This window comes from Bombus pascuorum, chromosome 12, assembly GCF_905332965.1.
Source record: "Bombus pascuorum chromosome 12, iyBomPasc1.1, whole genome shotgun sequence".
NCBI lineage: Eukaryota > Metazoa > Arthropoda > Insecta > Hymenoptera > Apidae > Bombus > Bombus pascuorum.
In genome coordinates, this window is record NC_083499.1 from 4,407,850 (window position 1) to 4,428,002 (window position 20,153).

Consider the following 20,153-nt stretch of genomic DNA (forward strand, 5'->3'; position numbering starts at 1 on the left):
GAGCAACTCAACCATCAAATTTGGCTAATTCAAACAAATTTATTTCTATCGAAACAAGCAGTTAAGAGATTCCAGAACCAATTTTCGCTATAGAATTTCCTATTAAAGCAAATATGATTTCAACTAATTACCGATCTTTGATGTCGAGGTGGTAATTAATCAACCGTCGAGTTTCCATAATCAAATTAAGCCAAGTATTTTATCGACACGAAACACGAAACTTAGACACGATTGAAATTGTTGTATCGCCTTTCGAAATTGGTGTTTCGAAAGAAACTTCATCGGACTTTTGCTTAACATATGTATCGATAGTAAATGACATAATAGCTGATTAATACTAAATCAAAAATGATTAAAAATCCAATTTATTATAATATTTATTGGAGTTAATATAACATTCTTTCCATAACGCTTTTTAGGACTAATAGCTATACCACGACGATATTCAGATTATCCTGATTCCTATTATTGTTGAACTATTGGAGCAATAATTTCTATAAATAGAGTATTATTTTTGCAAGATTAATTTCAAAACGAATAATTTTATTTAAATTTCATCAATCATCTCTTGAATGATTAAATAATTAGCCTCCATTTCATCACTCTCTGTTGGCAACGAAAATTCTATTCTTTCCTTTTCCCAAATATTTATCTTTATCCACAAAAGTTTGAAGCGTTTGATCTAACGCATGTTTGTATATAGTACAGAGATCAACAAGGGTATTCTAGTATTTCTTCTGTTTTTAGATTTTTTGAGAGCGTAGAATACGGAAATAAACGATCCAATCTGTCAACAGATATTTGATCGTAAATAATTGTCAGAATCTTTCAACTTTCGTTCGCGATAATTCAATGGAACATTCGTAAATCCTGACTTCTGTCCCTCGAAACTTTCTAACCGAAATACTTCCAGAATTTCTCCGTTCGTCTAGCCAGACTTTCTTCAGCGGCTCGATCGATTCGAGACATCGTTTCGCTTGTGATTCAACGCGGATGGAAAGCTTTAATTAACTTCGGTCTGATAAATCTTCGAGGACGTACGAAACGAACGTGTTTCATAAGAAGATCGGATTGGCGTAATTCCTTGAAAATGTCCCGTGAAACGCCAGACATCGCACGTATGGTACTTAGGCTGTCGTAAGAAGCGATTGCTGGCACGAATCAAACGGACAGCATGTGATAAATATTAAATAAAATTAAAAAGTAACCTAACTTAAAAGCAAAAGTAACCTAACATGATACAATGGCGTACTGTAAGTACTTGCTTTTCAAAAATTGAACTAAATGTACGTTCATTTACAGTTGATTTTCCAACAACGTGTGCTATTTTTTTACACAGCCAAAAACACAATGTTTCTGTTATAATACGAAATTATATTAAGGATTTTTGTATTGTACTAATGTATCACGATAAACTTAAAAATAGAATAGGTGTTTATAATTATTCTCACCACTGTACAGATATTATATGCAAATATACAGTGGCTTATGAAAGTATTCAAACGCTTACACTTACAAATTTCAATTAATAAAATGAGATGTACTAAACTCATTTGTTAAAACAATTTGGTATCTATAGTGTAGCATCTTATACTACAATTAGTTTATTTACAATAAATGTTGAAACAGATGTTGATTAAGCAGGAAACGATGGTTGTTTAACGTGAACTAATAACATATTATAACTAAGACAACTAGATAATTAATTTGCAACTCTCGTCACCACGGATTCAACTCCCTCGACAACGCTAATGTCACACGCTCAAGAAGACCCGCTCAGAAACAGTAATAGGATAGGCTAGACATACTGCATACTACAACCATCGAAACAATAAGCAAATAGTAACGGAATAGGCGCCTCTGAGATACACCAGAGGACACCCCCTCCAGAGGGACTAAAACTTCAGTATAAAAATCCTCCAAAATAAGCGCTCGCCCCAGTGAAATAGTAAAAATAGTGTTAGGTTACGTTAAATTTTTAAAATGGATTGACGAAAGGCCAGTATGTATGCTAGTTACCTCCAAAAATCACAGGTGTGTTATAATGTTGAGATAAAATGATATAAACCTATTTTGTACTACCTATTTTGTGAAATACATGTGTGACCCATTGCGATGCACGCCGCCTCGCATAACAAATTCGAGTGACCCATCGACAGTGCACGCTGCCTCACGGGACAGACACGTATGACCCGCCGATGGTGCACGCCGGCGTCAATGTGTTAAGGTACATAATTTCGGCCATTCAAGTTTGCATATCTAAGCGTTCGAATACTTTCGTGAGCCACTTGTATACTTACATCATTTATACATATATTATGTTTATATTACGACGTGATGATCGACATACGACTGACCTCGTGACAACAACGATAATAGTACAGGCATTGTCTAGCCGATCGTCTTTTAGCAACGGTGATTCGCGTATTTTTTCCAACGCTCTCCGTTAGTCGTCTAGTTTGTTACAAAGTCACGGTTTACTACACGGACTACATGCATAGTACGCATGTTTTCTCGGAAACTCTCGCAATATTGACCGAGAAAAACATGCGCGCGTAAGAAAATCCGTGTTGTCGAGACCGGTGTTGTTCTACGGTCAATTGCACGTATTTCAGCCCGATGGCCCAGAAACTGGACTTGGTTCTACGTGTACACGAAATTGAACTAGTACAAATTTCTGAAAAGTTACCGTTAGGACGTTTAATTAGGTTAAGAAGGCAAAATTCTATAAGATATTTCATTTTCTGGCGTGTCTGTTTCGCGACATTCAGAGAAATTTCCGAGCCAGCGATTCTTTTGCAGACGTATAATACTCAGAAGCTGCAAGATTCGGAGATTCCAAGCGATACGAACGAAGCTTGAATGTTCGCTTTACGTAGCTGAAATTACTTTGTCTCTCGACCAAAGTAATCTGAAATTTCATGAATACCTAGCAACCTACAGAACGCACAACCGAACCTTACCATTTTTGAATCAGTCGGCTCGGGAATAAAGCGATATCGTTGAATGTTCCAAAGAAAACACAGATGATATTGTTGTTTTCGTTTGCATATTTTATGCACTCTTGGGGTATTCTTAGGCCTATATTATATCAAAAAACATTGAAACGCGCGGACGACAAATGTTTACTTATTAAATGTTCCAAAAATAAGTTCGCCAGAATATTTCGCATGTATATCACGTAATACCGCGACAAGACTATGACCTAAAAAGAACGATGAAAATCGTCGCGCCAAGTATGAGAAAAGCTATGTATGTTTATACAGTAGGTAAGCGTTAAGTTGACTCAATGTAACTCAAGTTACATAATATCAATTAATTCATTGTAACATATTATAGGATTTATTTATTCGGAAATATTATTAGGTCGTCCGAAAAGTTTCTTTCGTTTTATAAGGAAATAATGAATGCACAACATTTTCCGTTTTATATTATTTTATCGAATTACGTATGATCCATTTTGTTCTATCAAAATAAAGATCACAATGTTCGACAGATTAGGTTTCATGTTTGTGTAAACACAGATGACCATAAATAATATTCCAATTCCAAACAAAGATTCAATCAGATACCTGGGCATGATTCTGGACAGAAGAATGACATGGAAACGACACATCGTAGACAAATCCAAACAACTTAAATTAAAATTTAAAAAATTCTACTGGCTCATTGGCAGACGTTCCAGCTTAAGCGTGCAGAGTAAAATAATGCTATATAAAGTCATATTAAAACCTGTTTGGACCTATGGGATCCAACCATGGGGAACAACGAGTAATTCCAACATAGAAATTCTTCAACGATTCCAATCAAAAACTCTAAGATCCTTAATAGATGCACCTTGGTATGTTACCAACGAAACAATACATCGCGACCTTAAGATACCTACAGTTAAAGAAGAAATATCCAAATTCAGTAATAGATATAACATAAGAATTAAAAACCCAATTACTTGGCACGATGGATCACATCCGCAGGCTAAAAAGACATTACCCCCTTTTAATTTAAACATTAAATTCATCTAGAATCAAACATACGATAATCATTTATTATTCACGTTATAGTGCCACGCCAGAATAATTTACTTATAATTCTCAATGAGAATTAATTGTAAACTTTTTCTAAATAAAAAAAAATATGTTTGTATAAAGATGTGTCGTTGTAAAAGACGTGTTTGTAAAAGAAAGACACTTTCCGGACAACCTAATAGAAATTAGGGTTTCCAATGATCTCTATCATATATGATAAGTTTATTGATAGATAGATTTATTTACAATGGATTAAATAGCAGACGATGGTTATTTAACGTGAACTAAATACCGTAATGTGCTATAACTAAACAATTAAATGGATAATTCACAACTTACAACTAATAGTTTACAACTCATAACAACTCGGCAACTCAATTCTCCACTCCTCACAATTCGACTCTTAATTAACGACTGCCAATTAATTCGTCTTTCTCGCTTAAGTATTTCTTTGTCTTTTCTCACACCCTCATCACGTACGTGTTCCGTAATCGTCCGCGATCATGATCACGTCACGACGCCACATTGATAGGCCGCTTGGCCCATTGAAGTTTCCCGACCCTTTCGGCCTGCCGGCACTCAGACTTTCTCGCCTTCATTGTTTATTGTTCATTCGATATTTCTTAGAGAGTCTGTCTATGATACTACAATATCGATTAATTCTAACTCGATATGTACTTTTCAACCTTTCTGCAATTCTATCTTTACAGTTTAATCTTGTTCGTTCTAGCAAACGAGATTTCTAATACTCTAAGAGAATGCGTAACGCAAAATTGAAAAGAGAAACGGTGCACGAGTTTCTCACGTTCTGCTCAAACATGAGGTACGTTCCAACGTTGGGATAATACAACTGGGTCGGGAATGGCTGAAACAACGTGGTATCAAGGACTTGCAAGCACAGATCGACTGTCTTACAATTTCTTCGAAATGTTCACGTAATTGAATTTTTAGAGAATCTTATCCAACTGCAGATACGTATGTACTCGTCTTCAGAGTAGAATGTTCCAACGCGTAATTCATACAAGCCAGCTGCTGCAAAAATGACTTTTCCATTAATTTCTCGCAAACTTGTCGAAGAACTGACACATCGCGTAAAATAACTGGAAGAATCTTCTTTCGAGGAAAGAAGCGCTCACCTTACCGACAGAATCTCGTTATCAGACACGTGCGAAGAATATACGACTATCCAGTACTCCAGCAGTAAGTTCGTCCTAGTCTTCAAGGATTTTGCCGTGAAACGACTACCTTAACGAATAAATTTCCACAAAAACCCCGACCGTAGAACGAACCCATTTCGAAAACGTAGCCTGACAAATTCCAGAACCGTTGGGTCGATCCCGGTGGCACGGCCGCGCTATCCCAGTAATTAGATAAATTTCCGAGCGACTGGCCGGGAATTCGAGCGACTGTCATTTAGCAAATCCACGCCGGCCATTAAAGGCACGCGAGTATACACGGCAAGTGTTATTAGTGTTTCGTGGTACACGGGTATTTGGGTTAGTCTCTCGCGGCGGACATGGATTCTGTGTTTAATAAAGTGCTCCCAGGCACTGTATCAGAACGGCGTTGTGCATTTAAATTTTCCACGTGATCTCCGCTTCCTGCGACTCATACCATTCGCTCTGTTTCTGCCGCGCCTCGTGTTCATCGCCGTACTATCTCAACCCATGCTCAAATTACCGTCAATATCGCGGCTCTTTAATGAAACGTTAACAGGAACTTAATCACGGAAACCTTCGTTTCGAATTTCCATTCGTTTCGTTGATCGAATTTTCTCTCGTTATGTGCTATCGTTTCGCTGGTTGTCCGTGTGGAATGCTCGATAGGGTTACGTACATAAAAGCGGCGCGAGGGTGGAGGGTCGAATAACGAATTGCGAGCACGTTCTACCACGTTTACCTTTTATCGGAGGGTCGAAAATATTGGAACAGTACGAAGCTTCCTCCGGAATTCACTCGCTGTTTTTCGTGACACGTATGGATGTGTTACAGTCCTTCTCGACGATGATCGTTAAAACGGTGACGCAGCGCTGTGTTATACCGTGTTACAGGAATGGCTAGCAAGTCAATTGCGATCGACCGGTTGAACGCGAAGCGATTTTTGCTTGCTTGTCACAGAGCCACAAATTAGCGAAAACATTTGTATTTTGAGATTCGACGCGTCGAAGACTGTCGAACGACGAATAAAAAGGACAATAACTTCGTGTCTCTCAATGGAAAGTTACAACCCAAATAAAGGTACTGTAGTTCTAAGCAACGTACTTTTAGCATCGTTCTCTTCTCTTCAGTATCGCCAGAGTTCTAAGACGTCTAACGTTTACGTTGACGTTCCGCGCAACAAAAGTTATCTTTCACAGCTGAGTTTTTATTCCTCAGGCAATGAAATAATTTTTTCATATCACGTACGTTGTCTCTAGACTATTAGGTACACACAAATGTCCTGGTCTTTCTAATTTACGTTGTATATTACGCACAGAGCCTAAGACTTTTCCCACGCGATTATCGTGCAGCACCGACCAGATTATTTAAAAATATCGTGGATGAATTATTAGAAAAAAATACCACTTAATGACAAAATCCGCAATCATTTAGTTGCCAACCCAATAGTATGAATTAATTGATTGTCGTTAAAAGTCTTTTAATTTCATTTAAAGCATCTTAATTTACTTTGGATGCATCTGATTTGTGTTATAGCACTCTCCCTTTCATATCTGGAAAACGAAGACGAATCGATCCACGGTGTGCGACATTTTTTCCACAAATTGATCTCCTAAGCACGTTGGCAAAGTTTGTCGATTCGGATGTGGAACACTCAGTATATAACATATAGTCGGACTGCGGATTTTTATGCAAATTCACATTTCCGAGAATATAACTAGGAAAGTACAGAGACTCGACAGAAAATTGTTTTACATACCAAATATAATAGAAAGTATGGTAGTTTGCACATCTCATATAATTTTTCATATCACGTGCATTCTGTGCAATTTGCACTCTCGTATTTCCTAGAAAGCCATAAAAATTCGCAGTCCACGTATATAACCAACAACGAATGAGTCTAAATCTTTATACACAGAACTTTAATTAGAGAAAGGCTGAAAACTTGGTTCGCTTCTAGCTATGGTACGACATTTATCACGGCAACAGCTATGCTGATTAAATTTAATAAGCAAGTAATTAAAAAGCTGGATTTAACGAACCAAACAAGCTGTCAATATTTAATTAACGCTCGCTGCGTTCAGAACTCGCTATACGGATCGATCGGTAACCGATCTAAAGTATACGCTTTTTCTAGCGATGCTGATCTTCGCTCGAAATATGTAGACACCGATATGTTTTGTCTTTTGGTGGAAACGGAATAGGAAAAACGGAACATTAAACCTCGCTCGAATCGATACGACGCTGTAAAACTAGCCAGGTGAAACAAACGAGTGGATACAGAGAGAAAGTATGGGAACTTTAATTCTTGCTTCGAATGCAAATTCCGAGATAAAAGTGTCTCCCGGATTATGGGGCTAACGCGTTGCTCGTAAATAATGTTTAACGTTGAATGAATAATTCAGCGATGTATAATCGGCAACCTAAATTATTATGTTGCTCGAGTTGGATTAAACGTGGAATTCTGAGTACATGCTCCGAGTACTGTCGCTCTTTGATATTTTTTCTTGGTTACCGTTAGCCCGCGGATATTTAAGCAAACTCGTATTTTTACCAACAAAATCGAAAAAATGGAACCCTAGCAGAGATCTGTTTCGTCTAATGGCTTGTATAACAAATACAGACTATACTTGGGATATTTTATATATATGTGTATATAGTGTAATGTACTATAGAATAATGTAATATAATATATAATCTAATAATATGTATATATATGTGTGTGTATGTGAGGTACACGAAAGTATTTCTAAAATTTTTATGAATGTATTATACAGGATGTGGCCATATACACGTACGTGTGAGGTGATTCTCTTATGAGAAAATAAGGAGAAAGTACAGAATAAAGGATTCTTCATATGTCTCGTTTTCAAGAGATTTTTTAAATTTGGAAATTTGTGAATTAAGGTTGAATAATCATCGACTGGACACGAGCAAGCGATCAATAGAAGGTTTGTCCGTTTAAAGCTTCGTTTTCAAGGAAAGAGAGTTCGCAGATGTTTCTAATACGGATAAATTTTCAAATTTATTTTTCTTTTTCAGAAACAAAGCGTCTTGTGGACAAACTTTATTCTACATTTTCGACTTATTTTCACACGTGGAATAACGTCCTGTCGATTATCTACTTCTGTTCAATCAGGAATTAACCATGTCCAAGTATATTTGAAACAGATTCAAATCCAATTTTCTCGAAAACGAAACGTTACGTAATAAACAAATTTTTGTTCTGTATTTTCTTTGTATTTTTTCATAAAGAATCGCTTTGTGATTGCTTATACATAATTATTCAAAATTTTATTAACACTTGTGATTTCTGTATACGTGCTTAAATTGATTTTATACTTAAAAAATATGATAGCTGTGTCTAGTTATGGTGTTCGTGAAATTTCAAAATGTTTCGTATAATACACATAATATAGATATATAAAATGCTTGTTTCAAAGCAACAAAAATGTTATAATTAATGCTATAATTAATATTATATGGATGCCTTAAATTATACCATGAAAGAGATTATATTTCCCAGGGATAAAAAAAGGAAAGAAGGAAGGAAGGAAGGAACTTTCGACCTATTTAATCTTAATTTTCAACGTCCAATACGTTATATACCTTCTAAACAGCCTCGTGTTTCAATTAAGCGCAGCTTGGCGAACTTTATCAACTTACTCGCTAAATATCGCAACGGATGCTAGTAACTTAACCGGTATAAATTTACCTCGTTCGCCTGTTCGCGTTAAAAATAGCCATATTATAATCTAAGAACGAAAGTTAGCTGTAAAAATAACGACCGTCAACATCTATACCGAGTGTCTCGTAAATTCATCGCTGTTATTATTTGCTACAAATATAAAATAAATAGACAAATATCCTTAGAAACTTTATTGAAACCTCGAAAAGAAACAATGAGCACTTCGCTTTTAATTTAATACTTGGATCTACCGATTATGTCACGTTAGATTTATATCAATAGATTCGCTGGTCAAACAAACCAGGACAGAACGCGGTAGCATCGATGCAAGAGCCTTTACTATAGCGGAACTCCATTTATTTTAACCAGTCGGAGGACAAACAATTTATATAACCGAAGTTCGTATAATACGGGTTTGCCTTCGGATAATCAAAATCGATGAAATTTTCGTTGAAATAAAGTTGCACTGAATTCGCTTCAATCAAATAAAATCTGCATTCGATGACGAATAATAACTTGAATAATAACTATTGTAAAAAGTTACCGACAATCGTCGAAAAAGTTCTCAAAAACCGATAACAACCACTATATATCATACAACTAGTTTCCTATGGAAGCTCATTAATCACTTGTGAATACGATTAAAAATATGGAATCTAAGCAGAGATTTATTTCACGTGATAAATATTACAACGAATACTTTACTGTTTGCCATTTTATGTACTTTTGCGCCTTCGAATTTGTGGCGGCACTTGACAACAAATACCGCCACTAGACATTAACTAGAACTGGATGACGATAGCGCAGTGGTTAGCGCCTCAGGCTACGAACGTTCGGTACCCAGGTTCGAGTCCCCCGGTGCCCGTAGTTCCGATATTTTTCTTCCACGATACAATAATTAGGAAGTAAATACAATTAGACCCCCAGTAGCGAAATCTACTGCCAACTATACACAACTATCACGGGCCTCGACTGCCAAAAACTTTTATAAGCGCGTAGAAATCTCTGACACTCCGCATCAGACACTTTGTTGTATAGTTTGTCGAAGAGACTATAGATCGTCCGATCGTTGGAAAATCCGCGGGCGCGGATAAATCTCACGAGAAGAATGTCAATTAAAGTTGAGCTGGTGCGCGGGCGCGCGAAGCGATCGATCAGGTCTGGCATCTGTGCCACTTTAAGAAAGTAAGTCAATGCAATTCGCAATGAGTAAGGTTGCATAGGCGATGCTTTAGCGCCTAGGATCGACGAAGACCTTCGGCTTTGGATCATGATCTTACACGGTCGTCTGCTCCGATTAGTCGTTCTTCAAACGATCGATCTGAGCTTCCGCGTAAAGGTGCTGCTAACGAACACTATGGAACACTATCAATATTTCAACCGTCTAAAAATGAAACCGAGTCACTCGATATTTTAAAAAGCTACTAAACTTCGTTATCGGAGCATACGATTAACTATAGACCGAATCATTTCTCAATTAGAAGCTTCTACAATTACGATATTAAAAATTAATAGCGAGGGTAAAATTAAGTTCAGTTAGGTCAGTGTAGAATCGGAGTCATTGAAAATGTAAAAATGATATAATTCACGTGTAAGATAGATCAAACTATACGTGGAAAGATAGAGAATCTTTAAATAGGAAAATTATTATATGAACGAGGAGCTGACACTCGTCTTTCTCGATTAATAGGTTGATATCTAACGGTTTAAAAACAGAATGATTTATCATAACGAGGTTGATCGGTTTGACTCGAATATCGATGATATCGAAATGTTATAGCCAGGTAAAATGTAGCAAGTGAGGCAGGCGTGCTTTGTCCGAAAATCCATTCCGTTGAAACGATAACAAGTTACACTAGAAGTCCATTTGTCGGAACGAAATTTTAGTTAAATGCTAGTTCGACCAATTAATCTTGTGCTGATTCAACTCGCTTATCTAAACACGAACTTCTATTACGAGAACGAGGTATAATAAACAATGGAAAAAAGCGGTTGATTCTTACTATAGAAATTCTCGTGCGAGTTAAGATAAACGGAGGTTTATTAAAATGATTTCCATACTTTATTTTATACAATGGCGCGATAGCAACGTTGCAATAATTTGAATATGTTTTTGAATATGTATCTCTGCTAATAACTTACGCTTTCGGTGAAACATTATTTTCTAAAATAATGCAAACTCTTTGTAACGTAGGTTAAAATAAAGATAAGTCAAAGCAAACAACATAAAAAAAGGTAAGTGACCAATGTAATAAGTATTTACAGTCTCTTCATGCCTTTTATTCGCTTTATCGACATGTGAACAATATTATCAATATACCAATAAGTATTATACTATCGATATATCAATAAATCCTTATCAGTAGTCATTAGTATATCGTAAGATATGTTAGAACGAACAGAATTGATTCTCGAACAACGTTAGTTGTAGCATACATTGAAACGTAATATATTCAGGTGTAATTCGTCTCAGGCTGACAGTTGAAAACAAGGCTATCGTTAGTACAACGATTTAAACAATGGAAAAATGTAATATGAACTAAAAGAAACGAATGGTAAGAATAATATGAAATCTATTTCTTTAACACGACTCATAAAATATCGAGGCAATCGCGTTAGCCAACCTTCCTATAAACAAATCTCGCCTCTTCACCGTGACATCCACTACTCGTTCATCTTTCACCAAGCTGGTTTATAGCGCTATTCACGACTTTTTACGCTGTTTAATTATCTTCTACAGGCTGGATACCGTTAATCGAGAGAGATTTAAAGAGATTTGCATCGTCAGTTAACGTTTACTCTTTACAGTCGTAACGAAAGCGGAGTGGCGAATATTTTCTTGTATTCGTTGCAGCACCTTTGCGCTTTGTAGCATCTACCAGTTGTAAGCTACTTCGTCGTAGCGTAGCTTACCGTATCTATCAGGTTGTCCGAAAAGTTTCTTTCGTTTTATGAGGAAATAATAGACGCACAACGTTTTTTGTTTTATATTATTTTGTCGAATTACGTACGGTCCACTTTGTTCTGTTGAGATAAACACCAAGATATTTCACAGACTTGGTTTCACGTTTGTATGAAGGTGCACTGTTGTAAAAAATACGTTCGCGAAAGAAAGACATTTTTCGGACAACCTAATACTTCCACGTGATATACAGTTACTTAACTATGAATTTCGATCGCAATCTCTATTATCAGAACACTGGATCGCTTTCGACTTTCACCGACATTTTTTCACGGTGAAAATCGTTTATCTCGTTACCATCGATAAGCCGTAATAAACTCTAAGGATATGTTATCGACAGGATCGGGTCTAAATTCAATTGCAAGCAGACGTAAGTAGAACTTTCGGTGCGTGCCCGATGAATTGGAATTTCAAGAAAGAAAGCAAAGATTAATTGTATGAGATAATTCAGCAATTACGCGGTCTGTGAGCGCGTGGTGAAACGAAAATTCTGCGAGAGTTTCGTTCTCGAGATAAACCACTGTGAATGTTGCTCCGTTTCCCCCGTTTTTCCTTTTATAATCTTCCTCTTTGCCGATCTAACGCAATTTTTTGTTTGTTCTAGTAGTTGTTACGATTATCGTATCGGTGTGTTTCTTTGATTTTTCTGCTTATCATTCCTTTATTCGTTGGCTCCACGGATATGTCGATAAAACGTCGATTTAACGTTTGTTCAACGACTATACGTTCCGCGACCATAAGGAAAATTTCGATGGAACTTCAAATTCGTTAGAATATTAAACGAAGATAAGAAGTTTAAGAAAAAAAGTCCTTCGATGAAAGCAAGTGATTTTTTTTAGTTTCACTTACTGGACTAGACCTTTTTGGCATGTAAATATGGTTTTGAAGTATTTATGAAATTGTAATCCTGTTTATTTTAATTTTTCTAATCGTTAATTATCTCTCCAGAGTGGCACGTTTAATAACTTTTTAAACTGGCGATAAGCGAACGAGTAATCGATTAATCAATTCCCTCTGTTACAAATTTCTCCAAGAATCGAAGCTCAAAATTTTATTTCATCATTTATTTATAATATCTCTTTTAAACGATATAAATTGAACTCATTTGCCGAAAAAATAAATTTCTTAATTTTTGCTTTCGGATGACCGTGACAATGGTTACATCAAGGTCAAACCTGAATGGTCAAAGACGACTACTTGAAATGGGAACTTGTGCATAATATATACAACGAACGAATACGGAGAACTGAAATAAAAGAATGAATTTCTACCTTAAGGCTATCTACGTCCCAAAAAGGTCTAGTCCCATATGACTCATAGTTGGTCCACAAGAAAGAAAAAAAAAAAAATAAATTCATAAAAGTCACCTGCCTTTTTTATTGCTACGCGAAAATCTTTTCTTAAATAAACATTTATGGAAACAAGATTTTACTCACCCTTCGTGAATTCGTCGACCGATTCGAACCGTCCTTCGACCTTGTTCTTCGATGAATCCCAATCGAAAGGCGCGGCGAATCCATGATCCACGCTGCGACTCTTGCTCCTGTGAAAGCAAAAGTTTAATTAACCATTGAAACGATGAAACCCTGTACTTTCTCTATTCCTTGACTCTTGACGTTAAAATAGGTTCGTTGGAACAAACGAGTTTCGAAATTTCTAATACGAACTTACAGAACTGAATCGTACACGGTTAAACACAGAATATTATTCGTGTAGCCTTTTGTTACTCTTCTGTTCCGTTTCATTCTTTCGTTTTTCTTTTCTATATTCTTTGCAAAAGCAGAGTCGGCGAGGCGAGACACGATGCAATTTCACGATGCAACGAGCCATGCGTCGTATATAAACGAACCCTAAAAGACGTATCCACAGGACAGAATGGTCTGCGAAGATAGCGAGCAACAATGGAAGGCTTCCGTCAATGAAATTGCCGGCTACGAAAGAGAGAGAGAGAGAGAGAGAGAGAGAGAGAGAGAGAGAGAGAGAGAGAGAGAGAAATAACAAGTTTGAAGAATGGAGGAGCACGAGGCGCGAACGAGTTATCTGATGTTGCAACAAGTAAAATCCGCTAAACCGATGAGTACGTACTTCTCGTATTTGTGCAATGTCCGCGGATTTTTAATCCTTCCTGATGAAAATTTTACAATGGTTAAAACTTTGATTTTATATTCGCAGATTGACAATAATCGATACGTTATTCGAGAAAACGTTTCAGATAAAACTTGTTCTGTTTCAAGGGGGACATGTTCCGACGACCACCAGATTTGTCTAGGTGAATACGTTTTCGGGATTTCAAGGCTACCTTTGTCTTTTTTAAATGGAATTATACGTACATTTTTCTACATGCATCGCTCGATGCAGTTTGTTTTTAATTATTTAGAGAAAAATATTAAGGTATACCCGTATGCGATTAGTTTAAAAGGTATACCATGTTAACTTCGTTCAGTTGAGTGTACGAAAGACAAGGAGAACGTAGAAGTACCTGCGCTATTTTTCCTTGTCTTTCATACGATAACATTTGCAAGAATCAAAGTAAGAATATCTTCTGAATCGACCATTCTTCGACTCGAATACCTTAATACTTTGACTGCCACGTTGGTCACGGTTTCTCCTGTGACTCCACGGTGGTCATTGGTGACCGGAGCGCTTGAGCTTCTTACAATCGTAAAAATTTTATGAAAATTGAGAATTAGGGCATTTTAAATATAACCGATAAATAGAAAATATTTTGAAATAAAAAGTGCCCCATTGAACAATTAAACATTTTTATTAGAACATCAATAAAAAAAATGAGAACAAATCCTGCATCTAACGGTTCACTGTGTTTGCATCCATATCTTTGAAGGGTAATCTACGAATATTATTATAAACACACCTTAGAAAATAATCGTAAATGCTGCTTTATAATCATATAATTGAAGTTAGAAGTGTGCACATACCTTACTATTATATATAGAATGAACAAATACTGTTTACTAATATCTTCTACATGTTTCAACAATATATTCTGCACGTTTTGCTTACGACGAAATAACGAATGCGAATGGTTTGTTGAAATAAACGAAGCCTTGTTATAATACGTCGCTATCAACTGTTACCAAGGTGCCACGGTGGTCACCCGTGACCACCAATAAGGTAAGCGGTCCATCGGGGAAGAATGTTGTCTTACATCATCAATTTATTATTATTTTGCCATTATATGCTTTGAATAATAAAAATACTCCCGTGGCCTCCTGAGCAAAGCGTGTGATTTCCGCATGGCAGTCAAAGTGTTAATACTTCTTTTTGTAGACAATTTAAAATATACATAGCATGTCCCATTTTCGCTCCATTTGAAAAATCAAAGGTCAGGCTTAAAATCTCGAAACGCCCGTCTGGATACTCCATCTCCGTGAAGGAAAGTAAGCTTTATTCGTAATACTTTTTCCAATAATGTACAGTTTAGTGGATATCTGCTTGTATCGATGAATATGAGATGCACGGTGTATAGGAATGAATAAAGAAAATGAAATAATATAGTACAATGTATGACCAGCGAAAAAATATAGATATGTGTATAAATAATTTCCAAGTTACATGGCAATTGCATACACACAGAAAATATATATTTTGCCTAATCCTATACATAATGCTTGCAACTCATCGTCGTACAGCCATTCTAATTGAAATTTCTAGAGTTGTACATACCTGAAATAGGATACTGTGAGATTTTCTGTGGATCTGGAATGCGTGATATCCTGGGACATTCGCCTGGACCTACGATGCAACAAACAATCCAAAACGACAGCGGTGAGTTTACATGCAACTGCGTGCCAAAATGCTTAAAATAAAATTAATGCGCGAATAAAATTGATGGGGATCGTAAAACTGGATAATGGCGGGATAATTTCAGTTAAAGAGAAAAACGAACGATATATTTGTGAAACGTAGTAATTTCCATTGCACTGGTTGTTACATATCGAATTTAAAGTTCATTTTTCGCCAAACTAAAGGAAACCATGAGGTACATTAAATCGATATGAAATAAGAAATATAACAGAAAGCGATTAAATAAAAATCAATGATCGTCATGTTGACAAGAGACTCGAGTCTCGAATTCGATAACGATAAAATCATCTCACACAAGCAGGTAACTGCAAAAATAAAACAACATACATTTCGATGCTCATGCATATACTTTCCTGTAATTCTTGGAATATCACATACTGTGTGATATCATCATCAAAGATTTAAAAGCATACAGTTGCAAACTATGTTCTTTAGTATTATTTCCAACTGACTAAAACTTTCCAAACTTCATCATCGTAATCGTCAATACCTTGGATGTATACCCACCCGGATGCTCGTAATAATTCAAACGACTTCAAAAATCGATAAACTTTTACAATAAAATAAAATAAACTATTTCAGTAATTTCAATGAAACACACGTGTAATTTCTAACCAATAATACAAACCAGTATTTATTGACCCAATAAATAATCGTATTTGTTAATGATATCAAAGATTATTCTTATCTCTTATTGACTTTTGTTCTTAGTATCGACCATGAAAGCGTGAATGTATTGTAGGAAATGTGTGAACGTAAATGGTCTAAATGTGCGTTATTCGAATTAATTATGAGCAGTAGTATGAATAGAAAATCTGACATAATCTTGTGCATTTTATTTGAAGAATGAAATTTCAAGCTCGATCGATACGAATTCGTTCGAGGCAGGACTATTTGCATAACATTGAGCAAAATCAAATTATCGAATTACGCGCCGGAATATAAAGACACGATGGTGGAAGGATGCCAGAATAGATATCCCTAAACGATGACTGGAGCTGGATCTGCTCGATTTGAAACGGCGCATTCGCAGCGTCATGTCACAGCTTTCATCCGACGCTAACTACCAGCGATGCTTTAATTCGATTACCGTCCCCTATCCTGACGAGTTCACTCGTTACACCGGATCTGCATTCGAGCGACCGTTTGCTTCTATTTTCGATCGAGTTTCCGAGGTCGACTCGTGTATTTCTGCTCTAGACGACGAATCCAGTTGTAGTTTATATTACGCCAGAGAACTACTGAAGCAGAAAACTCCCTCCTGCTTCGTTTTTCGGTAATAAAATCAATCGAGCAACCAAATTGCTCTTTCATTGCAAGTTATTAATATTTTTCACTTGGATTTACACAAGTCGCAGCAATATCATTCATGGAGCACTGTGATCGTAATTTCCATTTTACGTATCACGATATTTACGGACAATAGTTGCAAATGTATTACGATGAAAGTCTTCTGATGAAAGTGGCTTTTGTTCCTACAATTTACGTTTTGTTACTTCATTCTACAGACGCCTTGTAAGGTTAAGAATCAATTAAGGAAGATTAAGATCAATCAAGTAGATGAAGAAAATTAAGGAATTTAATAACAGAGAAAAATTAGCCATAAATTCAATAAATTATGAAACTTCGGGGATACGAAGAGGATCTATATATATATAGGGATTGAACAAACTAATGGAAACACTTGTTATATGTTATACATATATAGATATGGCATCCATTATTTTGTTCAACCCCTGTATATGTAGATACCTATATATTCCGAAATCTTTTTTGCCACCTAAATTCTCCCTAAGGGGATGAAATTGACTGCTGAAAATCCGGCTATTTTCCGATTTTGCGTTACAACTCGCTACAACATCGATATATCTGTTGTCAAACGATAATCCTGATTTAAAAAAGTAACCAACTTTCGTATGAAAACCTTTTTCCGTCTCTTATAACTCTCGCGTTATAACGTAAAATGGGAAAATAGTCGGATTTTCAAGGGTCAATTTCGCCCTTCTAGAGTGAATTGGCACAGTGAACAAATTTGCGTGATACGTACCTATATATCCCCAAAGCTTCGCAATTTTATGAATTTGAGGTTTGGGCATTTCCCGCTGTAACACAGAATTTAAGTGGCAAGGACGTAAACGAAGGAAATAAAAATAGGAAATTTATATTACCACTCTGGCTTAACGTTATTCGGTAATCGCGAAAGAACACGCAAAAGAAGGTAGAAATTGCCACGTAAGTCACAGAAGAGTACGGTATCCATTGTATTCGTTGGATCAGTCCATACAATAAATCACACTGATATATTCGAGCAGCTGTCTATAAGCAAAGTCGAAGCAACCAAACTTTCCTCCCTGCAATATCTAGCTAGGGTCCTTTAGTTGAAAACAACGAAGGAAATTTATGAGGAAAACAGGCGTGATATCATCGGACTATATTTTTGGAAACAGCAGAATGTCACGTTTGGCAGGCTGCCTTGTTAACAGATCGGAATCATCGACTAACACGAGACACGGGGGAAAAATAAATAAACAGCACCTAGTTTCGATCGAACTAACTCTGATTTACGCGCAATGTTTGTGTTTTGCCCCGCCAACAATTTTAACGAACTTCACGCTTGACACTGTGATCAAGATCGCAAGAACTAAACGAACAGTTTTTAGTTGGTCTCGGCTGTGTAAATTGTTAGGAAACAGGAAACACGTACTTACGTTGCCTCGGTAATATTTCATACTACTATAAATACGTAATGCTAAAGCGAAGTCAATAAGGTGCAGGAAGTACGTGGTCACGGAGGAAGGGGGATATAAATAATAAATTTCACTCTCGAGCCAATTGACAAATCGTCCAAGGAAAATACGGCAACTTTAGTTTTTGGTACGATAACATTGAATATTTCTGAGAATAATATTTTGTTTCACAGATGTTCCGTGTCGTGGGAGTAGATACGTATTTGATTTGTGATTCCTTTGATTTTGTATACATATTGGTGAGATATAGGCAACCGTGAAAATTCTATCAGGAACTTAGTAGACTTGGAAGATTCCAGAGACTATAAACATCGTACAGTAATTCTATAAGGTTGAATAATCTAAAAATTGACATATTCTCATAAGTTTGTGAGATCATAGAAATTTCATGGCCAATAGAAAGAGATGGCAGATGTTCTAGAGATCTAAGGTTCCAAAGATTTCAAGAACTACAGAGGACTTAGAGTAATGCCAGAAAATCATATAAATCTGAGAATAATTTAAAAAAATCTATGGATTTTATAGAGATTCATAAATTAAAAAAAAAAAGAAAAGAGATTTCAGTCAATTTAAAAATCTATGCTGCAAAATTTGCAAGTATTACAAAGGTTCTGGAATAACTAGAAGATTCAGTGGTTTGGAATCCAATTCTTTCAAATTTATAAATTTAGAAGATGACAGAAATTTCAAAGATTCCAGAGACATGAACATGATAAAGATTTGAAAAATTCGAAGCATTTAAAGAATACTAAAAGTTCTTCAATGTATAGATTTACAAATCAGAGACTCGTTGATCTAGAATCTAGAGATCCGAAGGACCACCAAGACCCGAGAAATTCCAAACATTTTAGAGACACGGACACGACAAACGTTTGACAAATTGTAGACATCTGAAGAATACCAAATATTTGAAAATGCATGGATTTGCAAAAACCAGAAACTCAACGATCTAGAGATCAGAAAGACCACGAAGATCCAATAACTTTGGTAAATCTCGAAATCCACTATTATCATTTCTGATAAAACATTGATCAAATCCAAACTCTAGACAGCATCGAATTCTGCGAGTTTAGATTCATCGCTATAACGTTCCACGACCCCAAGATGACCAGTATAGTGTTCTACAAAGCCAGACTTATCAGTATGTATCGTATTCCTACCTTTGATACAAGGAGTATCACATTTTACAAGCCTGACGTTTCATCTGCTTCGAATTCCACGACCTCTCAATGGACAACGTTGCATTCTACATATCCAATCTGTATCCGTTTTCATGTCCTCTAAATACGAACATCATAGACAGCATATCGAACCACACAACTTGTTCGAAACTACGTTCGATGGACTGGTAACCCATCAAGAGCTCGTCTAAGCTACGTTTGATCGTCCATCGATAACAAAACTTCGACTTGTTCAAACCACGTTCGACGAAGATACAACTTGTCAGAACATTCTGCAAACTACACTCAGGATTGCCAAATAATCTCTCATGCTATAACGTGCTAATTATTATCCGATATCCGGGTTACTACCTTAATTATCGATAGTACCAGAACACCTGATGTTAACGCTACCAATAAAATGACGATATTGGCGAACGAATTTCGCACTGTTCTGTCGTATCTTCTCTACGAAAAAAATCGATAGAACACCATCAATAATTGAAAACATAGTTTTCATCCGACGTGTTTGTAATGCCTATGCGCGGAGCAAACTCAGAGGTATATCAAGTTCTACATTCCATTCTCA

General features: G+C 36.3%; 1 protein-coding gene across 14 annotated transcripts in view; it reads right to left on the bottom strand.

The window, feature by feature from the left end:
- Window positions 1–20,153, bottom strand: part of LOC132912501 (TLD domain-containing protein 2) — a 299,067-nt gene that overhangs the window by 86,546 nt on the left and 192,368 nt on the right. For 11 of the 14 annotated variants that reach the window (XM_060969970.1, XM_060969966.1, XM_060969964.1 and 8 more), the window contains 2 exons: window positions 15,517–15,585; window positions 13,269–13,375 (listed from right to left, as the gene is read on the bottom strand). In XM_060969970.1, coding sequence (XP_060825953.1) covers window positions 13,269–13,375; window positions 15,517–15,585 — 176 coding nt within the window. The remainder of the gene's footprint in view (window positions 1–13,268; window positions 13,376–15,516; window positions 15,586–20,153) is intronic. The other 3 variants (XM_060969971.1, XM_060969969.1, XM_060969959.1) reach the window with 1 other exon arrangement.